Source organism: Mobula birostris, chromosome 12 (assembly GCF_030028105.1).
Source record: "Mobula birostris isolate sMobBir1 chromosome 12, sMobBir1.hap1, whole genome shotgun sequence".
Lineage (NCBI taxonomy): Eukaryota > Metazoa > Chordata > Chondrichthyes > Myliobatiformes > Myliobatidae > Mobula > Mobula birostris.
In genome coordinates, this window is record NC_092381.1 from 5784694 (window position 1) to 5808366 (window position 23673).

Genomic DNA, 23673 nt, shown 5'->3' on the forward strand with positions numbered 1-23673 from the left:
CTCATGAAATCTTGGTTAGGGTGCCAGAAGGCACGTGAGAGATTCTGAAGTCAGCTGGAAGAAAGTTCTAGAAACATAGAAAACCTACAGCACAATACAAGCCCTTCGGCCCACAGTGCTGTACCTAGGGCTACCCATAGCTCTCTTTTCTAAGCTCCATGTACCTATCCAGGAGCCTCTTAAAAGACCCTATTGTATCCACCACAGTCGCCAGTAGCCTATTCCACCCACTCACCACTCTCTGTGCAAAAAACTTACTCCTGACTTCTCCTCTGTACCTACTTCCAAGCACCTTAAAACTATGCCCTGGGAAAAAGCCTCTGATTATCCACACGATCAATGCCTTTCATCGTCTTATACATCTCTATAAGGTCACCTCTCATCCTCCTTCGTTCCAAGGAGAAAAGGCCAAGTTCACTCAACCTATTCTCATAAGGCATGCTCCCTAATCCAGGAAACATCATTGTAAATCTCCTCTGCACCCTTTCTATGGTTTCCACATTCTTCCTGTAGTAAGGTGACCAGAACTGAACAGTACTTCAAGTGGGGTCGGTAGCTCTATGGTCTGATGAAACCAAAATTGAGCTTTTTGGTCATCGGATTGACACTATTTGGCATAAGACAAACATCGCACATCATCAAAAACACACCATCATTACCGTGAAGCTTGGCAGTGGCTGCACCATGCTGTGGGGATGCTTCACTGCAGCAGGCCCTGGAAGGCTTGTGAAGGTAGAGGGTAAAATGAATTCAGCAAAATACAGGGAAATCCTGGAGGAAAACTTGATGCAGTTTGCAAGAGAACTGCGACTTGGGAGAAGATTTGTTTTCCAGCAACACAATAACCCAAGCATAAAGCCAAGGGTACACAAGAATGGCTTAAAAACAACAAAGCTAATGTCCTGGAGTGGCTAAGTCAGAGTCCAGACCTCAATCCAATTGAGAATTTGTGGCTGGACTTGAAAAAGGCAGTTCACTCACAACCCCTGTGCAATCTAACAGAGTTTGAGCCGTTTTGTAAAGAAGAATGGGGAAAAATTGCAGTGTCGAGATGTGCAAAGCTGATAGAGACCTATCCACTCAGACACAAGGCTGTAATTGCTGCCAAAGGTTGCTCTACTCAACATCTACTTGAAGGGGGTGAATACTTAAAGCAATCAATAAGTTTGTGATTATTTTATAAAGCTGTCTCCTTTTAAACTCTTCTCTCTGTAGGCTGACATCAACGCGCTTGCGCAGTCGTGCCCCGATCAAACTGCTGAAGATATAACTGTCTCCTTTTAAACTCTTCTTGCTGTTCTACCTGGCTGACGTCCACACGCTCGCGCAATAGTGCCCCGATCAAACTCTATATTAACAAGCAATAGTACTCATACATCCCCTTTAAACCTTTCTGCTCTCAGCCTAGACCTACGCCATTTTTTATTTGCACCCCGTAAAATGACTATTTTACCCTATCTTTGCCCCTCATAATCTTATTATAGCCCGTCAACCTTCAGTGCTCCATGGACAACTACTACTTATAGCTGATACACTACAGTCCAGGTAACGTCCAGCTGAACATTTTCTCAGAATTATATTTATTATCAGTTACATATGTCATGAAATTTGTTTTTTTTTTGGTGGCAGCAGTAGAGTGCAATAGACTACAAATTTTGTTCCTCTCCATGCCTTGTGGTGCATCGGGCAGCAACCTTGCCATTTCTTTAGTGTTTGTTTGTTTTTTTTGAGGCTGAGTTGCTATCTTGACGCTCAACCCAGAGGAAAGGGGGCAAGGAGCCAGCCCGATTCGAATCCGGGATTACTCACCTTGAAGTCTGGTGCGGGTGCCACTATACCACCAACCAGATAAAAATTAAAGTTAGAAATGTATTAAAAAAAATAAAAACGTGGTGCAAAAAGAGAGCAAGAATAATGGAATCAATGAAAGAGCACACCAACATGGCAGACAACCGTTGTGCAAAAGACAATAAACTGTTCAAATTAAAAAAGTAGAATAATAATAAATTGATTCGCAATAAATATCAAGAACGTGTGGTGAAAAGTCCTTGAAAGTGAGTCTATAGGTTGTTGGAATATTTCATTGATGGGGCAAGTGAAATTGAGTGACATTATCCCCTTTGCTTCAAAAGCCCGATGATTGAGGGGTAATAACTGTTTCCGAACCTGAAGATGTGAGTCCTGAGGCTCCTGTGCCTTCTTCCTGATGGCAGCAGCCTGAAGGGAGCGTGATCTGGGTGTTTGGTGTCCCTGATAATGGTGCTGCTTTCCTGTGACAGCACTCCATATAGATGTTCTCAATGAAGGGGAAGGTTTTACCCATGATGGACTGACGCAGCCCACCAGTTTTTGTAAGATGTTACGTTCAAGGGCATTTGTGTTTCCATGACATAATTTGTGTTTCCATAAAAGTCACTGAAGTTTTAGATGTCATGCTGAATCTTCACAAACTCCTAAGGAGTGTGGGGTATCTGGGGTGCCACATCTTGAAGGGCTGGAAGGGCGTATTCTGCACTGTATCACTAAATTTTAAAAAAGTCTTCTTGCAGGCAGCCACAAAACAAAGAAACACAATAGAACCCATTAAAAACTCCACACACAACAAAGACTGTCAAATATCCAATGTGTGAACAAAACAGAACAAATCATACAAGCAAAAACAAGTAACAAATAGCACAGTGAACATGAATTGCTGAGTACCTGAATGTGAGTCCACGTTCACGGAGTCAGTTCAGTGCTGGGGCGAGTGCCAATGACTGCAGGCCACAACCATAAAGCCTGTTCAGTGCTGAGGCGAGTGCCGGTGGCTGCAGGCCACAACCATGGAGCCAGATCAGTTCTGAGGCAAGTAAAACCTCACAGAGCAGTGAGCTAAACACCATTTCATCCTTTGCCCTTTGCCTTGATGCCTTGATCTTTTTCATTGGGCTTGGCGCTTAAATCAGCCAAACAACAGAATGATTTTTGCTGTCTGGCCTGGATCCCGCTGCTTTGAGCTAGCCCCAAGTCCACTCCAGCAATGGCTGCCGTGGCTCTACCTGCATTCCCAAGAGTCCAGTTCATTGAATCTTTCAGGATACTGCAACAACACTGGGTCATACAGATGGTTCAAAAGCTCAACTCCCAAAGGGAAATTACAGGCTGCAGATTGCAGTAATCAGAGTCCAGAAAAAGTGTAGTTAATAGAATAGTTAGTAGTTTTGTTTGCTGCCTGTACAGCGTCACCATGTCTCACCAGCACCATCTTTAATTGGCTTTCTTTCATTGATCATTCATCAATTTGCCTTTGCTTTTTAACCACAGGCAACACTGAAGATGCTGCTGGATCATCTGAAGCTTGTTGCTTCGTACCACGAGGTCAATAAGATGACCTGCCAGAACCTGGCAGTGTGTTTTGGGCCTGTACTCCTAAGCCAGCGGCAAGAGGCCTCCAACCATAGCAATAGGGTTTTCACAGACTCCGAGGAGTTGGCCAGTGCGTTGGACTTCAAGAAGCACATCGAAGTATTGCATTACCTACTTCAACTCTGGCCAGGTGAGAGAAGATTTATTTTTAATTGTGTAGTTGTACCAAACTAAATTTTTAATGAATTCCACTTTGGAAAAAATAATAAACACAAGAGATTCTGTGGATGCTGGAAATCCAGAACAACACGTACAAAGTGCTGGAGGAATTCAGCAGGTTGGGCAGCATCCATAGAATAAACAATCGACATTTTGGGCTGTGACCCTTCATCAGGATTGGAAAGAAAGGGGAAAGAAGTCAGAATAAGATGATGTTGGGGAGTATAAACTGGCAGGTGATAGGTGAAGCCAGGAAGGTGAGGGAGGGGGGAATAAAGTAAAAAAACTGGGAGGTGATAGGTGGAAGGGATAAAGGGCTGAAGAAGAAGGAATCTGATAGAGGAAAGTGGACCATGGGAGACAGGGAAGGAGGAGAGCATTATTATTATCGGAAAAATAATAATGTGCATTGGGTCATTATATACTCTTCCCATCTACAGAACTGATGAGAGATTTTTTTTAATGACAACGTTGAACAAAAATGATAGAGAAATTAATTCCCTGAACTCTGTCATTTCCATTACAATGTGCAGTGTTGATCTAGTTTCAAAGACCACATTGAAAACTTAAAAGCTATTTGGCCAAGTGATTCAGGGCTTTCTCCTGGACATGGAAGTAATTGACACCTGAATGATCACTTTGGACGTTGGACCTATCTACTATTTTTCTTGTAAAATGGAAAATCTAAATCCCTTTGAGTATCATTCATCTGTAGTCTCACTTCATTTGGATAATTGCTTTTTGAATTTCAACCTTACCAAAATAAATGACCATGTTAAACTTCATACTTAGTCGGTCCTCTATTCCTTTTCTTAGATGCTGCCTGACCTGCTGATTTCCTCCAGCATTTCATGTGTGTTAAATTCCACTTACCATATTTCCACCCACTGACTCAATCTATCAACTCTGAATGGCCACTTTTTTAGGTACCTCCAGTTCATGGGCTTCTGCTGCTATAGCCCATCCACTTCAATGTTCGATACGATCAGAGTCGCTCTTCTGCACACCACTGTTATAACGCATAGTTATATGATGTACTGTCGCCTTCCTATCAGCTTGAAACAGTCTGGCCATTCTACTCTGACTTCTGTCATTAACTAGGCGTGCTTACCCACAGTGCTGATACTCACTGGATGTTTCATTCCATGGTCGAATTCACTTAGATCACACTTCTTCCCCATTCTGATGTTTGGTCTGAACAACAACTGGTCCTCTTGACCATGTCTGCATGCTTTCACACATTGAGTTGCTGCCACATGGTGGCTGATTAGATATTTGCATTAACAAACATGTGTACAGGTGTACCTATTAAAGTGGCCACTGAGTGTATATTCTGTTGTAGAATTGCAATGCCCTCTTCTAACTACTTTCATTTAGAACTTGCAGCCCAGGGCAACTCAGCTCAAATAAATCAAAGTCGAGTTTATTGTCTAACACTCAAGTCCTTGTGTGCACAGATCACAGACACATAGCATCATATAAGCAGCATTCATAAGGAAAGCATAAATATTACACAATTTTACAAGAAAACACAATAACAAAAAAGGTCCATTTAAGTACAAAGTGGACGTAGTGTTGTCCATGCTATTACTTATGGTCTACTCAAGGCCAATGTTCCCACTAATATTCTTTACAGCCGCGCAAACCAACCATTGCTCCGAGCAGGAAATCTTTACACAGCCTGAGAACTGCACTGTACTTTATAATAACACTATATAAAAAAAAATTCCAGCTGTGCAGCAACGAAGGCTATGCATGGGAGCATTTCAGTTTCTGCGCTGCCATGGACCCATGCAGTTCAGAGAGAACAGTGCTCAAGAGCAAGCCCTCACTGAATCCTTTCAGTAGCAGAGTAAAATCCAAAGTGATTGTTCAGGCGTGGAGGTGGTGTTGATTAGTTTCATGCCCAGGGGAACGTCCTGAATCACTTGGCCAAATAGCTTTCATGTTACCAATGTGGTTTGTGAAACTAAAACAACACTGTACATTCCAATGGAAGCAACAAAGTTCAGTGGATTAATTCCTCTCTCACTTTTGTTCAATGCTGTCATTAAAAATATCCTACATCAGTTCTGTAGATGAGAAGACTATATAATGATTTAAAGTAAATTAATAATAATAATGCCCTCCTTCCCTTTTTCCTCTTCTATCAGATTTCACCTCTCACCTCTCAGTGAGAGAAGATTTCTTCTTCTCCAGCCCTTTTCGTTTTCCCTCGTTTTCTCCTCTCCTCCAGGCTGAATGAAGGGTCTTGACCCAAAACATTGACTATTTATTCCCCTCCATTGATGCTGCCTGACCTGCTGAGTTCATTCAGTATTTTGTGTGTGTTTTTCTGAATTTACAGCATCTGCAGATTCTCTCGTGCTCATTATTTTTCCCAATGTGGAATTCATTAAGAATTTAAACACAAGAGATCCTGAAAATGTTTATAGTAATAAAACCACCAGTTTTAAATTGCTCAACGTACTATTAATCTACCAAGACTTTTCCAAACATGTAGCCAAAATTGTATTCTTTCCAGCACCTGTTAGTTAATTTAAAATATATACATTTACAGTTTTATTGTTATGACTCGTTAGTCTTTAACGCAAAGGATGACATGTCAGATAAATGTGCTCTACAGCACGGGTTCCCAACCTAGAGTCCATGCATCTCTTGGTGGATGGTAAGGCTCCATAGCATAAAAAAAGGTTGAGAAGCCCTGCTCTACAGGCTGTTGAACATTGTACTGTTTGCTCTCCATGCCCCAGAACATATTGGTGCATTTCTACACTGCCATCCTCACATCAGCCGTCGCTGTCTGGTCTGGTGCAGCATCCTCTCGCGATATACGAAAACTACAGCAAAACTGTCATGTTGGCAGTAAAGGTCATTGTCTGCAGTCTACCACCACTGTAGGACTTGTACGTATCCAGGACAGAAGCGGCAGAAAAAACCATTGCAGATACTACCCACCTTACAAACTGCTGGTTCCAAAAGCTCCCTTCTGGAAAATGCTTTAGGGCTATTAAAAGAAAAACTTAACAAATTTTAAAACTTTCTTTCCAGAGATGATTAATCTGGTCAACCATTCTAGTTAGACCACACCGCCCCCCCCCCCCCCACTCTATCGGTTACCCCTCCCCCCTGTCACTACACTGCACCATAAATACTAAACCACTTATCATCATGTACACCTCTATCAAACCACTTCGCATCCTTTTTCTCTCCAAAGAGAAGAGTCCTGGTCACTCAACTTTTCAAAAGTTAAAATTCAAAGTACATTTATTATCAAAGTATGTATGCAGTATATAACCTAGAGAGATTCATCTCGCAGACGGCCATGAAACAAAGAAACACTATGGAACCCATTCAAAGAAAACATCAGACATCCAAAGTGCAGAAAAAGACCAAATCACACAAAAGGCAAAATATGAGCGATTAACACGCAGAATATAAAACATCAGACAACAGAGTCCCTGAAGCGGTCTTCTCCTATCATTTTGGATCTCCCCCTCCCCCTCCCACTTTCAAATCTCTTACTAACTCTTCCTTCAGTTAGTTCTGACGAAGGGCCTCGGCCTGAAACGTCGACTGTACCTCTTCCTAGAGATGCTGCCTGGCCTGCTGAGTTCACCAGCAACTTTGATCTGTGTTGCTAGGAATATTGAGTTTAGTTGACTACAGGCTACAGAGCCAATCCACCCTGATGAAAATCACGCAAAATAGCAATACAAGAATGACGTGCTGCATCCTGATAAATCACATCAGTTTGTTAACTGAGAAATCAAAGGGTACATTTTCACAATATTTTTGCTCATTTTTGCCCTGGGCAAATTGACTGATGACTTCTTTTATTCAAGAACTATTTTCAGAAAATGCTTGCAGTTCAGTTACGTCCAGAAGGAATTTTTCCCTTGGCATTTATGGGAATACACATTGCTTCTACATTCCTCTTTTCCCAGTACAACTGAAATTGCAGCTAAATTGGTCAGGACTGAGGTTATTTCACAAATATTTTCATAACCATAAAGAGTTTTAAAGCATGGAATTTATTCCTGCTGTATTATCCATATAAGGACGATCAAGGGTCAGTGTTGGATGCCATACACTTGTACATGTATTAGGAATTTGCTGTGGTGTGCTGGTCAGAGCATGGCGTGCAGCAAAGAAACAACAACATTTTACATAAAAATAAAGTTAGAAGTAGGAATATGGTATAAAATGTGTGTAAATACCTAAATACCAGCATGTATTTACAATGTAAACAGCATTATAAAAAAATGGTTTAAAATGTTTACAGTGCAGTGACGAGGTAATAGATGCGGGGGGGGGGGTGCTGAGGGCCCTAGAATTGTTGATCGGATTAACTGCTTGGGGGAAGAAATTTAAGAATGTCAAGTATAGAAGATTATGAGTGGTATAGATAGGGTAAATGCAAGCAGGCTTTTTCCACTGAGGCTGGGTGAGTCAAGAACAAGTAGATGAAAAGTGAACTGTTTAAGGGAAACTTCTTCACTCAGAGGGTGGTGAGAGTGTGGAACGAGCTGCCAGCTGAAGTGGTGAATTCAAGTTCAATTTCAACATTTAAGTGAAATTTAGAAAGGTGCTTGGATGGGAGGGGTATGGAGGGCTACGTTCTGGGTGCAGGTTGCTGGGACGAGGCAGATTAATAGTTCAGCATGGACTAGATGGGCCAAAGAGCCTGTTCCTGTGTTGCAGTGTCGATGACTCTTAAGTTTTTGTTATAATAGTCCTATAGTGCCTTCCAGAAGGGCGCTTTTGGAAAAGGCAGAGTGGATAGTGCCTGCAATGATTTTTTTCTGCTCACTTCTTTGTCCTGGACATATACAAGTCCTGCAGTGATGGTAGACTGCAAACATTGACCTTTTCTGATGACCTGACAGCTCTCTGTAGTTTTTGTATATTGTGAAAGGATGCTGTACCAAACCAGACAGTAATGGTTGATGTGAGGATGCTCTCTCTGATAACAGTGTAGAATTGCACCAGTATGTTCTGGGGAAAGTAGAATTTTACTAATTCCTGCAAGAAATACGCTGTCTGGTCTTAAAACTCTACTAGCAAGTACAGTACTTGGCAAGGAATAGATTTAAATAGCATTTGTTGATTATTGAGAAATAAATTCCTGAGCGTAAGGAAGTCTATATTTTCAGGAAGTAGAAATTCTTTCACCCACTCATTTATTTTATTAAACTTAACCAATTTCTGACACTGAAGATTTTAACTGCATGATTTTTCAGGTTTTGTTTAGCTTAAGGGATATGAGAAATATTTGAATGTGTTTCTACTGAAACAATTAGAGATCTTGCAAGGCAACAGCTCATTATATTTTTGCTGGCTGTTCTGTCATGTGGAATGTTTATTTTGGTGGTTTTGACTGATGTAGAGTCATAGAACACCACAGCATAGAAACAGGCCCTTCAGCTCATCTATTTCATGCCAAAATACTGTTCTCCCTAGTCCCATCAACCTGTACCTGGACCATAGCCCTTCATAGCCCTTTGTTTGTTGCCATGCTTACCCTTAAAGTCTGAGGCTTGTGCTTGAATTCATAGCAGACTTTTAGTATGAGGTGTCGTCTCTTATGTTGTATTACTGCAGGTCAGGTCGTACTAATGACTGAGTTTTTTCAGGGCATCAATGAAGGTAGAGCAGTGGATGTTGTATATGTGGATTTTAGCAAGGCATTCAACATGGTCCCTCATAGGAGGCTCATCCAGAAGATTAAGATGCATGTATCCATAGTGTCTTGGCCATTTGGATTCAAAAATAGCTTGCCTATAGAAGAGGCACAGTCTTTGATGGGTCTTATTCCGGTTGGAAGTTCATGAGTACTGTTCTGGGATTCATAGAACACTGCAGCAAAAGCACAGAGCCCATGGCCCATTATGTGCCAACCTTTTAACGTACTCCAAGATCAATCTAACTCTTCCATCCTACATATTTGTACCAGGGTTCCATCTGTTTGTGATATAGATGTATTTATCCGATACCTAGGCTGTCAGAAGCAGGTCGTTGGGTGACAGTCAGAGGGGGGAAAGCGAAGGTGAGCAGACAGGTAGTGCAGAGCACCCCGTAGCCATTCCCCTGAATAATAAGTTTATCGTCCTGGATACTGTTGGCGGGGACGACCGACCAGGTGTGAGCCACAGTGGCAGGGCCTCCGGCACTGAGTCTGACCCTGTGGTGCAGAAGGGTGGGACGGAGAAGAGGAGAGCTGTCGTCATTGGAGACTCTATAGTCAAGGGGGCAGACAGGAGATTTTGTGGACGTGAGAAGGACACCCACATGGTTTGTTGTCTCCCGGGTGCCGGGGTCCGGGATGTCTCTGACCGGGTGCACGACATCCTGGTACGAGAGGGAAAGCAACCAGAAGTCGTGATACATGTTGGGACCAACGACATAGGCAGGAAGAGGGATGAGGTCCTGAAGTGTGAGTTTCGGGAATTAGGCAGAAGGCTGAAGAACAGGACCTCAAGGGTGACGTTCTCAGGATTGCTGCCAGTGCTACGTGACAGAGATGGTAAGAATTGGAGGAGATGGCAGTTGAATGCGTGGCTGAGGAGTTGGTGCAGGGAGCAGGGTTTTAGATTTTTAGATCATTGGGATCTCTTCTGGGGAAGGTGGGACCTGTACAGATTGGATGGGTTGCACCTGAACTCGAGGGGGAGCAATATCCTTGCAGGTAGGTTTGCTAGCATGGTTCGGGAGGGTTTAAACTAATTTGCGAGGGGGATGGGACCCAGAGCGATAGAGCAATGAAAGAAGTGCATGGAGTAAAGCCAGATCTAACATACAGAGAGGCTTTGAGGAAAGAGAAGCAGAATAAACGGTGTAAAGACAGTAAGGTAGAAGGGCTGAAATGTGTGTACCTCAATGCAAGAAGCATCAGGAATAAAGGTGATGAACTGAGAGCTTGGATACATACATGGAATTATGATGTAGTGGCTATTACAGAGACTTGGCTGGCACCAGGGCAGGAATGGATTCTCAATATTCCTGGATTTCAATGCTTTAAAAGGGATAGAGAGGGTGGAAAAAGGGGAGGAGGGGTGGCATTACTGGTCAGGGATACTATTACAGCTACAGAAAGGGTGGGTAATGTAGCAGGATCCGCTTTTGAGTCAATATGGGTCGAAGTCAGGAACAGGAAGAGAGCAGTTACTCTACTGGGGGTATTCTATAGGCCCCCTGGTAGCAGCAGAGATACAGAGGAGCAGATTGAGAGGCCGATTTTGGAAAGGTGCAAAAATAACAGCGTTGTTATCATGGGTGACTTTAACTTCCCTAATATTGATTGGCACCTGATTAGTTCCAAGGGTTTAGATGGGGCAGAATTTGTTAAGTGTGTCCAGGATGGATTCCTGTCACAGTATGTGGACAGGCCGACCGGGGGAATGCCATACTAGATCTAGTACTAGGTAATGAACCGGGTCAGGTCACAGATCTCTCAGTGGGTGAGCATCTGGGGGACAGTGACCACCGCTCCCTGGCCTTTATAATTATCATGGAAAAGGATAGAATCAAAGAGGACAGGAAAATTTTTAATTGGGGAAGGGCAAATTATGAGGCTATAAGGTTAGAACTTGCGGATGTGAATTGGGATGATGTTTTTGCAGGGAAATGTACTAAGGACATGTGGTCGATGTTTAGAGATCTCTTGCGGGATGTAAGGGATAAATTTGTCCCAGTGAGGAAGATAAAGGATGGTAGGGTGAAGGAACCATGGGTGACAAGTGAGGTGGAAAATCTAGTCAGGTGGAAGAAGGCAGCATACATGAGGTTTAGGAAGCAAGGATCAGATGGGTCTATTGAGGAATATAGGGAAGCAAGAAAGGAGCTTGAGAAGGGGCTGAGAAGAGCAAGAAGGGGTCATGAGAAGGCCTTGACGAGTAGGGTAAAGGAAAACCCCAAGGCATTCTTCAGTTATGTGAAGAAAAAAAGGATGACAGGAGTGAAGGTAGGACTGATTAGAGATAAAGGTGGGAAGATGTGCCTGGAGGCTGTGGAAGTGAGCGAGGTCCTCAATGAATGCTTCTCTTCGGTATTCACCAGTGAGGGGGAACTTGATGATGGTGAGGACAATATGAGTGAGGTTGATGTTCTGGAGCATGTTGATATTAAGGGAGAGGAGGTATTGGAGTTGTTAAAATACATTAGGACAGATAAGTCCCCGGGGCCTGACGGAATATTCCCCAGGCTGCTCCACGAGGTGAGAGAAGAGATTGCCGAGCCTCTGGCTAGGATCTTTATGTCCTCGTTGTCCACGGGAATGGTACCGGAGGATTGGAGGGAGGCAAATGTTGTTCCCTTGTTCAAAAAAGGTAGTAGGGATAGTCCGGGTAATTATAGACCAGTGAGCCTTACGTCTGTGGTGGGAAAGCTGTTGGAAAAGATTCTTAGAGATAGGATCTATAGGCATTTAGAGAATCCTGGTCTGATCAGGGACAGTCAGCATGGCTTTGTGAAGGGCAGATCGTGTCTAACAAGCCTGATAGAGTTCTTTGAGGAGGTGACCAGACATATAGATGAGGGTAGTGCAGCGGATGTGATCTATATGGATTTTAGTAAGGCATTTGACAAGGTTCCACACGGTAGGCTTATTCAGAAAGTTAGAAGGCATGGGATCCAGGGCAGTTTGGCCAGGTGGATTCAGAATTGGCTTGCCTGCAGAAGGCAGAGGGTGGTGGTGGAGAGAGTACATTCAGATTGGAGGATTGTGACTAGTGGTGTCCCACAAGGATCTGTTCTGGGACCTCTACTTTTCGTGATTTTTATTAACGACCTGGATGTGGGGGTAGAAGGGTGGGTTGGCAAGTTTGCAGACGACACAAAGGTTGGTGGTGTTGTAGATAGTGTAGAGGATTGTCAAAGATTGCAGAGAGACATTGATAGGATGCAGAAGTGGGCTGAGAAGTGGCAGATGGAGTTCAAACCAGAGAAGTGTGAGGTGGTACACTTTGGAAGGACAAACTCCAAGGCAGAGTACAAAGTAAATGGCAGGATACTTGGTAGTGTGGAGGAGCAGAGGGATCTTGGGGTACATGTCCACAGATCCCTGAAAGTTGCCTCACAGGTGGATAGGGTAGTTAAGAAAGCTTATGGGGTGTTAGCTTTCATAAGTTGAGGGATAGAGTTTAAGAGTCGCGATGTAATGATGCAGCTCTATAAAACTCTGGTTAGGCCACACTTGGAGTACTGTGTCCAGTTCTGGTCACCTCACTATAGGAAGGATGTGGAAGTATTGGAAAGGGTACAGAGGAGATTTACCAGGATGCTGCCTGGTTTGGAGAGTATGCATTATGATCAGAGATTAAAGGAGCTAGGGCTTTACTCTTTGGAGAGAAGGAGGATGAGAGGAGACATGATAATAAGAGGAATAGATAGAGTGGATAGCCAGCGCCTCTTCCCCAGGGTACCACTGCTCAATACAAGAGGACATGGCTTTAAGGTAAGGGGTGGGAAGTTCAAGGGGGATATTAGAGGAAGGTTTTTTACTCAGAGAGTGGTTGGTGTGTGGACTGCACTGCCTGAGTCAGTGGTGGAGGCAGATACACTAGTGAAGTTTAAGAGACTACTAGACAGGTATATGGAGGGATCTAAGGTGGGGGCTCATATGGGAGGCAGGGTTTGAGGGTCGGCACAACATTGTGGGCTGAAGGGCCTGTACTGTGCTGTACTATTCTATGTTGTATGTTCTATATAGAAATGACCTGGATTAAAATGTGGATGAGTGAGCAGGTACAGAGAATTGTAGCATTGTGCACAGTGTAGAAGATTACAAAGGATACGGTGGGATATAATCATTTGTAGATACACGGTAGAAAAATTGCATATATTGTTTAATCGAATCAAGTGTGAGATTTTCCAGTTCTGGAGGTCAAATATCAAGTGTGAGGTGTTGTAGTTTGAGAGATCAAATATCAAGGGACAGTACACATTTAATGGCAGGGCCCTTAACAACGTTGGTATTCAGAGGGATCTTGGAGTCCAGTGCAAGAACTTCCTGTGAGTGGTAAAGAAGGCATGCTTACCTGTATTAGTCGAGGGTGTAAGTTCAAAGTCAGGAAGTGATGTTGGAGCTTCAAAAAACTCTGGTTTAGCTGAATTTAGAATATCGCATTCAATTCTGGTCACCCTGTTATAGGAAGGATGCTGAGCTTTGGAGAAGGTACAGAAAAGATTTACCATGATGCTGCCTGATTTAGAAGGCATGAGCTATAAGAAGAACTTAGACATATTTGAATTGTTTTCTCTAGAGCAGCAGAGGCTATAGGGAGACCAAACAAAGGTTTATATATTGCAAGAGGTCAGTATCCTTTACCAGGTCAAAATGTGTTGTACCAGAAGGCACAGACTCAGAATAGAGTGACATCCATTTAGAATAGAGATGAGGAGGAATCTCTTTAGCCAGAGGGTGGTGAATCTGTGGAATTCATTGCCATAGACAGCTGTGGAGGCCATCATTGGGTATATTTAAAACAGAGGATGACAGGTTCTTGATTAGTCAGAAGTCAAAGGTTATGGGGAGAAGGCAGGAGATTGAAATGAAGAGAGATAATAAATCAGCCATGATGAAATGACAGGGCTCTAATATGCTGTGGCCTGATGCATTTGAACCATCCCCCTCGGTGCATACATGGCTGCTCCATAGAGAGAGTTAAGAGCATGAAGTTCCTGGGAGTTCACATCACAGATGACCTCACCTGGTTCCTCAATATCATCTCCCTGAATAAGAAGGCACAGCAGTGCCTCCACTTCCTGAGGAGATTGAGACAAGTGAAATTCCCCCATCTTAACTGTATTTTACATGAACACCATTGAGAGAGTCCTGACAAGCTACATCTCCATCTGGTATGGGAACAGCCGAGCATCAGACTGGAAATCCCTAAAAGGACTGTGAGAATAGCTGAGAGGATCATAGGGGTCTCCCTACCATCCAGCAGGGGCATTTATCAGGAGCGTTGTATATGCAGGGCCCTTCTTATCATCAAGAATCCCACCCATCCATCCAGCATCCTCTTTGACTCTCTACCATCAGGCAGGAGACTCTGATGCATAAAAACAAGAGCAGTCAGGATGGGAAACAGTTTCTTCTCTGAGGCCATTAGGCTTCTGAATCCCCGCCGCATCACATTCAAAGTGTCACCTGTTAATTTGTTCTATACTCTACAAAATTTAATTTATGCACTTCATTTTGTTTATCATTTGTAGATTTAATTCTTACTTTCCTAAGTTATTGTATGCTATGTGTACTACTATGCTTTACACCCTGGTGTGGAGAAACGTTGTCTTGTTTGATGGTATACATGTATATAGACGATAAACTTGACTTGATAATTAATGAAAGAGTTAGAAATTTAAAGGAGATGCATGGGGCAGGTGTTTTTCTAGTCTAGTAGCAACTGGATTTGTTGGTTTAATTTGATAGAAATACTAATAAAATTTTCCCAAATACTTTTCTTTCTAGTGCAAAATGCCGGTACCAAAGAGTACGGGGAAGGTGGTGGATTTCCTAAACCAGACAAGTCAGTGAATTGTGTGAGGAGGAGGAAGCAGCGACCTACAATGCTAAACTTAACAAATTCCGAGATGCCGAGTGTGCTGCGTTCCAGACAGGTTAGGCTCGACAGTCCTAGCAATCGCTATGCTGGGGACTGGAGCAGTTGTGGCGAAAGTTACCTCCTGAGGCCAAAGGAAGAGAGTGCTGAGGCAGACTATGACGATGTCCCTTCAGAAGACACTGGGAGTGAAGAGGAGAACTTAATGACAGATGGGACAAATCGTGTACTGCAACCACATGCAGAGCCAGAATCCAAAGAGCAAGTACACGAGACTTATGTTAGCATGGAGGAAATCAGTCCAGCAGTGAGAGATCGAGTGAACCTTAGGGATCTTCAAGAAAGTATTGACACACTAATTGGAAACTTGGAACGAGAACTGAGCAAAAACAAGCTAAATGTCACTTGTTAAGCTACCCTGTCAATTAGGGAGAGTTCCAGCCAACAGTTGTATCAGCCATTTTCTATGATGGGAGTGCTCTTTCAGTATGAGATGTAATGTGAGTTATCTTGGGTCCGTTGACTCATTTTAGGCATTCCAGGGTTTTTGTTGAGGCCCTCCGATGGTCATAGTCGACCATGCATGTTGCATCCTAACTGTCTACATTATCAGTTGATACTCAAGTTAGGGCAGTACAATATGTACAGCAAACTGCTGCCTGAGCATGCAGCAGGCTCCCCTTCTCCAAGCAACTGATGAATCCAAAGGAATGGCAGAGACTGACACAGTTTGGCACCAGCAGCGTCGCAGGAGTTGCCTGTCAGCATTGAGCTCAATGTAGGACTGCCTTAGGGACTCCAGATCTGAATTTTTCCTCTGGGTTTACTCCCGAAGCCTTCCTCATGAGTGGGTATAGCCGCAAGGCAGTGGAGGTTTAAGATCAGAGTTTTCCTTTTCCTAGATGAGCTGCCAGCCACGGTTGACGAGCCCCATCTGCTCGGAACAACTGGTTTTAAGGTGCCAGGAGTTCGCCTTTGCCCCTTCTCCTGTCAGTAGGTAAGCTTCTGCTGGGCTTAGTAGCTAAGCCATATGTGAAAGCCAGGAGCTGGACTTGGTTGTCAGAGGCTATTTGAGCCGCATGCCATTGGGAGCATTTAATAGGTAATGGGAGCTTGTCCCTACTACTGTCTCCCCTCCGGCTATGACAGCTTAAAGGAACCAGGACCGTTGTACATGTAAGTTTTTCTTTTCTTCATATTGGAAGAATTCAGTGGATTGACCCCAAGGGGTATGTGGTGCCTTAAAGGCATGTTATTTTACAGTACTGTAGACTGAGCACTGTGTTCAGGTAGGAATATCAGCAGATGCACTTATGAATGACGAGGACTTTTGAAGGAGACTAGCCATTATCACTCAGCATCCTGAGTCGTCTTTAAGCTCACCTCTGATCATCCTCATGTTTAGATGCTGCTTGGCAGATCTTTCTGCAGTGAGACAGAGTGTTTTTCAACAGCAATAGTTACCAATTAAAGATCTGCCCATCACTGTTCATTTGCATTGTAATACAAAGGCTGCTATGAAGAAACTATATGCACAGGGGAGAAAAAAAAACCCTGCACATTTTTTGGGTAATGAAAAATATTGTAAGCTGTTATCTTTCTTTGTTATTAACACATCTCTGTAACTGTATTTAAAGGCAAATCAAAGCAAATGGTATATTTTTCTAACCCTTTATATTTTTGATAAAATGTTACTTACTGCCCATTACGCCGTTGACGTTTCGGGCAGCAATGAAGGTCCTACATCTCTGGCAGTGTTCAGGGCTTCCTTCATCCTGTCAGTAGCTTCCTCTCGGTTTCACTACTGTCAGCCATGCAAGTCCCGGGTGGAGACTCAGGAATACTGTCGCACTCAGATGTAGAAGGATTCTTCATTGGTGTTTTATCAGTCAGGGTTGTTAGCCCTGAGCTGAACCACAGAACCTGGAGGAGTAGTGGACCACTCTTAGTCTGGCCTTTGACCCTTTGACGTCTTTGACATGGGTGACCCTACCAAGAGCCAAAGCATAAAGCCCTGACTCCAGCCAACATAGCTGTCTGAGTCATTGAGGCACACAAACCTCTAAACCACACCAAGGTTGTGGTCCACTTGGAGCTTTGATTAAGTATGATTTGCATGTATAGTGATGCACGTACCAGAAGACCAAATACCATTAGATATACTGCCTGAGAAATGTATAAATAAATATATATATAAATGCACGATAAAGAGAGCTGTGAGGAAGTGTTTTTAATATAATGTGGCTAAATATTTTGCAACACCTGCTATGGCATTATGCTTGCTTATGACAAATTTTTAAAAATTTAGAGATACAGCATGGTAGCTGGCCCTTCTGGCCCAACAAATCTCTGCTGCCCAATTACACCCATGTGACCAATTGACCTACTAATCAGTATGTCATTGGAATGTGGGAGGAAACCAGAGCACTGGAAGGAACCCAGGCCATCACGGGGAGAACATACAAACTCCTTACAGATAACAGCAGAAATTGAACCCCAGTTGCTGGCATTGTAAAGCGATGATCTAACTCAATCTTTGCCTCTATCTTGTACACCTCTATCAAGTCACCGCTCATCCTCCTTCGCTCCAGAGAGAATAGCCCTAGCTACCTCAACCTATCTCCATAAGACATGCTCTCTAATCCTGGTAAATCTCCTCTGCACCCTCTAAAGCTTCCACATCCTTCTTATAATGAGGCAATACTTAAGACCATTAGGAGCAGAATTAGGCCATTCAGTCCATTGAGTCTGTTCTGCCATTCCATCATGGCTGATTTATTATCCCTCATTCTCCTGCTTTCTCCCCGTAACCTTTGATGACCGTACTAATCAAGAACTATCCACCTTTGTTTTCATTATACCCAATGACTTGGCCTCCACAGCTGTCTGTGGCAATGAATTCTGCAGATTCATCACTCTCTGGCTAAAGAAATTCCACTTCATCTCTTTGACCTTTGGTCCTAGACTCCCCCCACTATTGGAAACCTCCTTTCCACAGCTAGGCCTTTCAATTTTCAATAGGTTTCAATGAGACTCCCCTCTTATTCTTCTAAACTCCAATGAGTATAGGGCCAGAGCCATCATAAGGTCATCATATGCTCCTCTTCAGCCCATCCAAACCTTGCCAAACTGTTGTTCTGATTAATCCCTTTGAGCCACAACTGGACCACAGCTCTCCATGCTTTATCCAGACTTCTCTTAAATGTTGTAATCAATGCCACATTCACCATTTCTGCTGGCATTTTGTTCCACACTCTCACCACCCTCTAAGTGAAGAAGTACCCCTTAAATATTTCACCTTCCATCCTTAACCCATGACCTCTAGTTCTAGTCTCAACCAATCTGAATGGAAAAAACCTGCTTGCATTTACCTGATCTGTACCCCTTATTTCATACGCCTCTATCAAATCTCCCCTCAGTTTTCTGTGCTCCAGGGAATAAAGTCCTAACTTTTTCAATCTTTCCCTATAACTCGGGTCCTCTGGTTCTGACAACGTTTTGTAGATTTTCTTTGTACTCTTTCAATCTTATTGATATCTTTCCTACAGGTAGGTGACCAGCACTTCACACAGTACCCCAAATTAAGCTTCACAAAAGTCTTATAGGGGGTGCCACCTAGCATAGTGGTTAGCGCGATGCTTTTACAGCTCATACAGTTGGAGTTCAGTTCTGGCATTGTCTGTAAGGAGTTTGCACATTCTCTCAGTGACTGCATGGGCTTCCTCCAAGTGCTTCAGTTTCTTCCCACAGTTCAAAGACAAACCAGGTAATAGATTAATTGGTCATTGTGAATAGGCTACAGCTACGGTTAATTATAGGTGCGTTGATGGGTGTTGTGGCTCTTTAGGGTGGAAGGGCCTGTTCTGCGCTCTATCTCAAAATAAAATAAATTGTACAACTTCCTTGTCTAACTTGAGCCTGTGTAGAATCATTTCCACCTCGGCCTCAAAGTTGGGTCAGACATTGAGCAGTTCTGTACATAGTATCATAGTCATTCCTGCCTCCTTATTTCTAACAATTAATTCTGTCCCTTGGACCTCTGTATCTGCTACCCTGGAAAAGGGTTCTACTGAATCAGTATAGAAGTGGCATCTTTCACAATGTGCATTCCTGTCAGTTCTCCATCCCCTTAAATCAAAATTCTGCTCATTCTTTCACATATGCAGCCTAACTGGGGTGATGAGCTAACAAGTTTTACAGAAACGGTACTGTTACAACTGAGATTGAAAACAGGCCAACTTGCATAACCTAAAGTCAATTAAAGTTTAACATCTGGAGTTAAAAATTACAGGCACCTTGTATTTCCCAGTCTCATAAATTAACATGTGCAAAAGTGCTTAGAGAATGAATCACATTGTCCTCGAGCACTCATTCGTTCATTATGTTCCATGTCTATGACCATGACTGTCCTTGGCAAATTTCTCTTCGGAAGTGGTTTGCTGTTGCCTTCTGGGCGGTGTCTTTTTAGGACAGGTGACCCCAGCCATTATCAATACTCTTCAGAGATTGTCTGCCTGGCATCAGTGGTCCCATATGCAGGATGTGATATGGATCAGCTGCTGATACGACCATCCACTACCTGCTCCCATGATTTCACATGACCCTGATTGGGGAGCTAAGCAGGTGCTACACCTTGCCCAAGGTGACCTGCAGGCTAGCGGAGGGAAGGAGTGCCTAATACCTCCTTTGGTGGAGACATATCTCCACCCTATCACCCACACAGAGCATTACAGCGCAGAAGTAGCCCGGTTTTTGCTTAGTCCCATCGACCTGCACAGGGACCATAGCTCTCCATACCTCTCTCATCTATGTGCCTATTACCACATTATCAGTTAAATCATTAATACAGATGACAAACAGCAATGGGCCCAGCACCTATCCTTAGTTTCCAATTTCTAGGGATTAGATTTCCTAGTTTCACCAAATTATTAACTATGGATTTGATATACTGCCATTTTATTATTTAAGCTAAGGTTGGCCTTAATCTTTTTTACAGCTGCAATGTTTTCAGACACTGTTTTAAACATTTACTGAAAATATGAAGTTATATGACCGAATAAACACGATAAAAGTTGCCACTGCTATGTCACGTTACCTTGTGTTTCAACTTGCTTTTAATGTGTATACTGTGTATAATGTGAACACATTTGGCCATCTTAGTTTTAATTAACACTCCTCACAGCTTGAAGATCTTTGTAAAGGGTTTTCAGGCTTTAATTTATCTACTGAATTGTTATTCATGTGCTTTAATAATCCCGTATGCATTATCTGTTACACAGAAGTATAGTTGCCTTGAACTGATAAAGTATCATTAAACATGTAAATATGACTATATACTGATCTGAGCACACTGCTGTGCACTGATACCAATATTTAACAAATTCACTTTCTTTCATCCTATTAAAACGTGGTGAAACATGGATCCTTTCTACTACGTTATTTTGTATCTATTTTATATCTGTGCCATTCAATTTATGTATAGTAGTGAGATTACTTGAGTCGAGTATGATGCTTTCCTGAGGGATTGCCTATTGGTGGGTCCTTGGATGGCTGCAGATGCCGATTCAAGATGCACATATTTGGGGTGGATTTCATTTCTGGAGAACGCCTGTGCATGACTTTGTTTAACGTGAGGAGGCTGCTCAGGCAGTCATCACACAGTTCTTGACAGATCAGGGTCAAGGTCCAGTGGTATGGAATGCAAGATGACTGGGGAATCCTTCACTGCCATTGTGATGCATCATCATCTCCCGCTAGCTCCACCATTGAGATCTTTGTTTGGAATCTCCCTCTTCACCTTACTGCATGGGTATCCCAGCCAGGAGCTAAACTCCAGATAGCATTACTGTCAGGATCTCTGGAGCTCAAGTCTCTCCACCACGACAAGGTGATGATCATCAGGGAATATATATCATTATGCAAGTAATCTTTTAAATAAGGTTATAAGTGTTTACTTGCAGAAAAGATGAGGATTAACTTTATTTGTCACATGTACATCAAAACATACAGTAAAACGTGTCTTCACAGTCAGAGGACGTGCTGGAGGCAGCGCACAATGTTGCCATGCTTTTGGTGCCAACGTAGTATGCCCACAACTTACTAACCCTAACTGTACATCTTTAGAATGTGGGAGGAAAACCGGAGTACCCAAAGGAAACCGACCAGGTCATGGGGAGAACATAAAAACTCCTTACAGTCAAGGTGGGAATTGAACTTTGACCATTTATGCTGTAATAGTGCAATTCATTTGTAATTGTGGTTCTATTTTTTCAGTTTTACACATTACGTTTACTTCAATCATCTTAAGGGCTTTTTGTGCAGAATATTTTTTCAAATCAAAAATGCAAAATATTGACATGATACCAAATCTCAGCATGTATTTTTATTTAGAGATACGGCATGGTAACAGGTCCTTCTAGCCCAGTGAGCCCTTGCTGTCAATTTACATCCATGTGATCAGTTAACCTACTAACCCGTACATCTCTGAATGTGGGAGGAAACCTGAGCACCCAGAGGAAACACGTGATCATGGGAGGAGATATTCAAACCCCTTACAGACACCAGCTGGAGTTGAACCTGGGTTGTTGGTGCTGTAATAGCGTTAGACTAACCACTGTGCCAACCCAAACACGTAGCAGTGAATGTTTTGAAAAAGCTTTTCTGCCTTCCTCAAAAGAAAAATTAATGCATCAAGGGATTAATTTCTGAATATTGTGCCTTATCTAATTTGGATCATAATACCCTTGACGTGCCAATAAACAAAAGTTTCCCCATGCATTCTACGGTATAACTGGGAACTGTTAACTAATTGTAAAAATTGCCTATGACATTTTGAACTCTAATCAGCCTTATTTCAATGAGTAGGCAAGCGAATGTTAATAAGATGAACCTGGTCTATGTGGAATGTATTAGAATCAGAATCAGGTTTAATATCACTGGCACATGTCATGAAATATGTGTCTTTGTGGCAGCAGTACAATGCAACACATTAAAAATTTTTTAAAAATTATAAATTACAATAAGAAATATCAGCATGGTTGTATGTTGCATGTCATATGACTTGGGCAATCATGGTCTTTCCATGACCATGAATGTTCTTAGCAAATTTTTCTACAAAAGTGGTTTGCCATTGTCTTCTTGTCAGTGTCTTTACAAGAGATTGTCTGCCTGGTGTCAGTGGTTGTGTTACCAAGACTGTGATGTCCATCAGCTGCTCATACGACCATTCACCACTTGCTCCCATGGCTTCACATGACCCTGATCACGGAGCTAAGCAGGTGCTACACTTTGCCTGAGGGTGACCTGTAGGCTAGCGGAGTGAAGGAGCTTCTTACAGCTTTAGTATCTCCACCCCGCCACCCAAAATCTATCTCTATATATATATATATATAAAATTAAATTAAATAGGTAGTAGGTAAAGAACAAAAGAACAAAAAAGAGGGGAAAAAAGGGTAGTGTACATGGGTTAATTATCCATTCAGAAATCTGATGGTGGAGGGGAAGAAGCTATACCAAAAACGTTGAGTGCATTTCTTCAAGCTGTTTTATCTCCTCCGTGTTGGGAACAATGAGAAGATGGCATGTGCTGAGTCATGGAGGTCCTTAATGACAGATGTTGCCTTTTTGAGGCATCACCTCATGAAGATGTCCTGGATGCTCCGGAGGCAATTGTCCATGATAGAGTTAACTGTAAACATGTAATAGTTAATGTAGTTAGAGGCCCTTCTGGTGGAGTCTTGCAAATTGTCAGTTAATCATGTACTTACAGTTTGTTCAGGTAGAATATTGGGAATTCGTGATTGGTTTATTATTGCTGCAAATACTGAGCTACAGTGAAAAACTTTTGTTTGTGTGCCATCCAGACTGATCACTCCATACGTAAAGTGTATCATAAACATGAGATTCAGCAGGTCAGGCAGCACCTATGGACATGAATGAACAGTTGACATTTCAGGCCAAGATCCTTCATCAGAATTGGAAAGGAAGGGGAAGTATGCCAGAATAAAAAGATGGGGGAGGGGGAGGAGTACAAGCTAGAAGGTGTTAGGTGAAGCTAGGTGGATGGGAAAGGTAAAGGGTCGCTGAAGAAGGAATCTGATAGGAGAGAAGAGTGGACCATGGCAGAAAGGGAAGGAGGAGGGGCACATGTGGGAAGCGATGGGCAGCTGAGGAGAAGATGTAAGAGGCAGAGTGGCAAATAGAAGAGTATAGAGGGAGGGGAAGGAGAAATCAATGTTCATGCCATCAGGTTGGAGGCAACCTAGACTGAATGAGGTGTTGCTCCTCCAACCTGAAAGTGGACATATCATGCAAGGTAGCGTGCTTAGCGTAACACTTTACAATGCCAGCAGCTGGAAGATCGGAGTTCAATTCCTGCTGCTGTCTTTCAGGAGTTTGTAAATTGCCTCTGTGACCGCATGGGTTTCTTCCAGGTCCAATGGTTTCCTCCCACATTCCAAAGATATTACAGGTTAGGATTAATAAATTGTGGGCATGCTAAATTGGCGCCAGAATCGTAGCAACACTTGCAGCTTGCCCCCAGCAC

General features: G+C 42.9%; 1 protein-coding gene across 1 annotated transcript in view; it reads left to right on the forward strand.

The window, feature by feature from the left end:
- The window catches only part of syde2 (synapse defective 1, Rho GTPase, homolog 2 (C. elegans)), a 140101-nt gene extending 119553 nt beyond the window's left edge, over positions 1-20548 (forward strand). The window contains exons 6-7 of the mRNA XM_072273280.1: positions 3304-3535; positions 15038-20548. Of these exons, the coding sequence (XP_072129381.1) occupies positions 3304-3535; positions 15038-15540 (735 nt within the window). The 3' untranslated portion in view covers positions 15541-20548. The remainder of the gene's footprint in view (positions 1-3303; positions 3536-15037) is intronic.
- The last annotated feature ends 3125 nt before the right edge of the window (positions 20549-23673 follow it).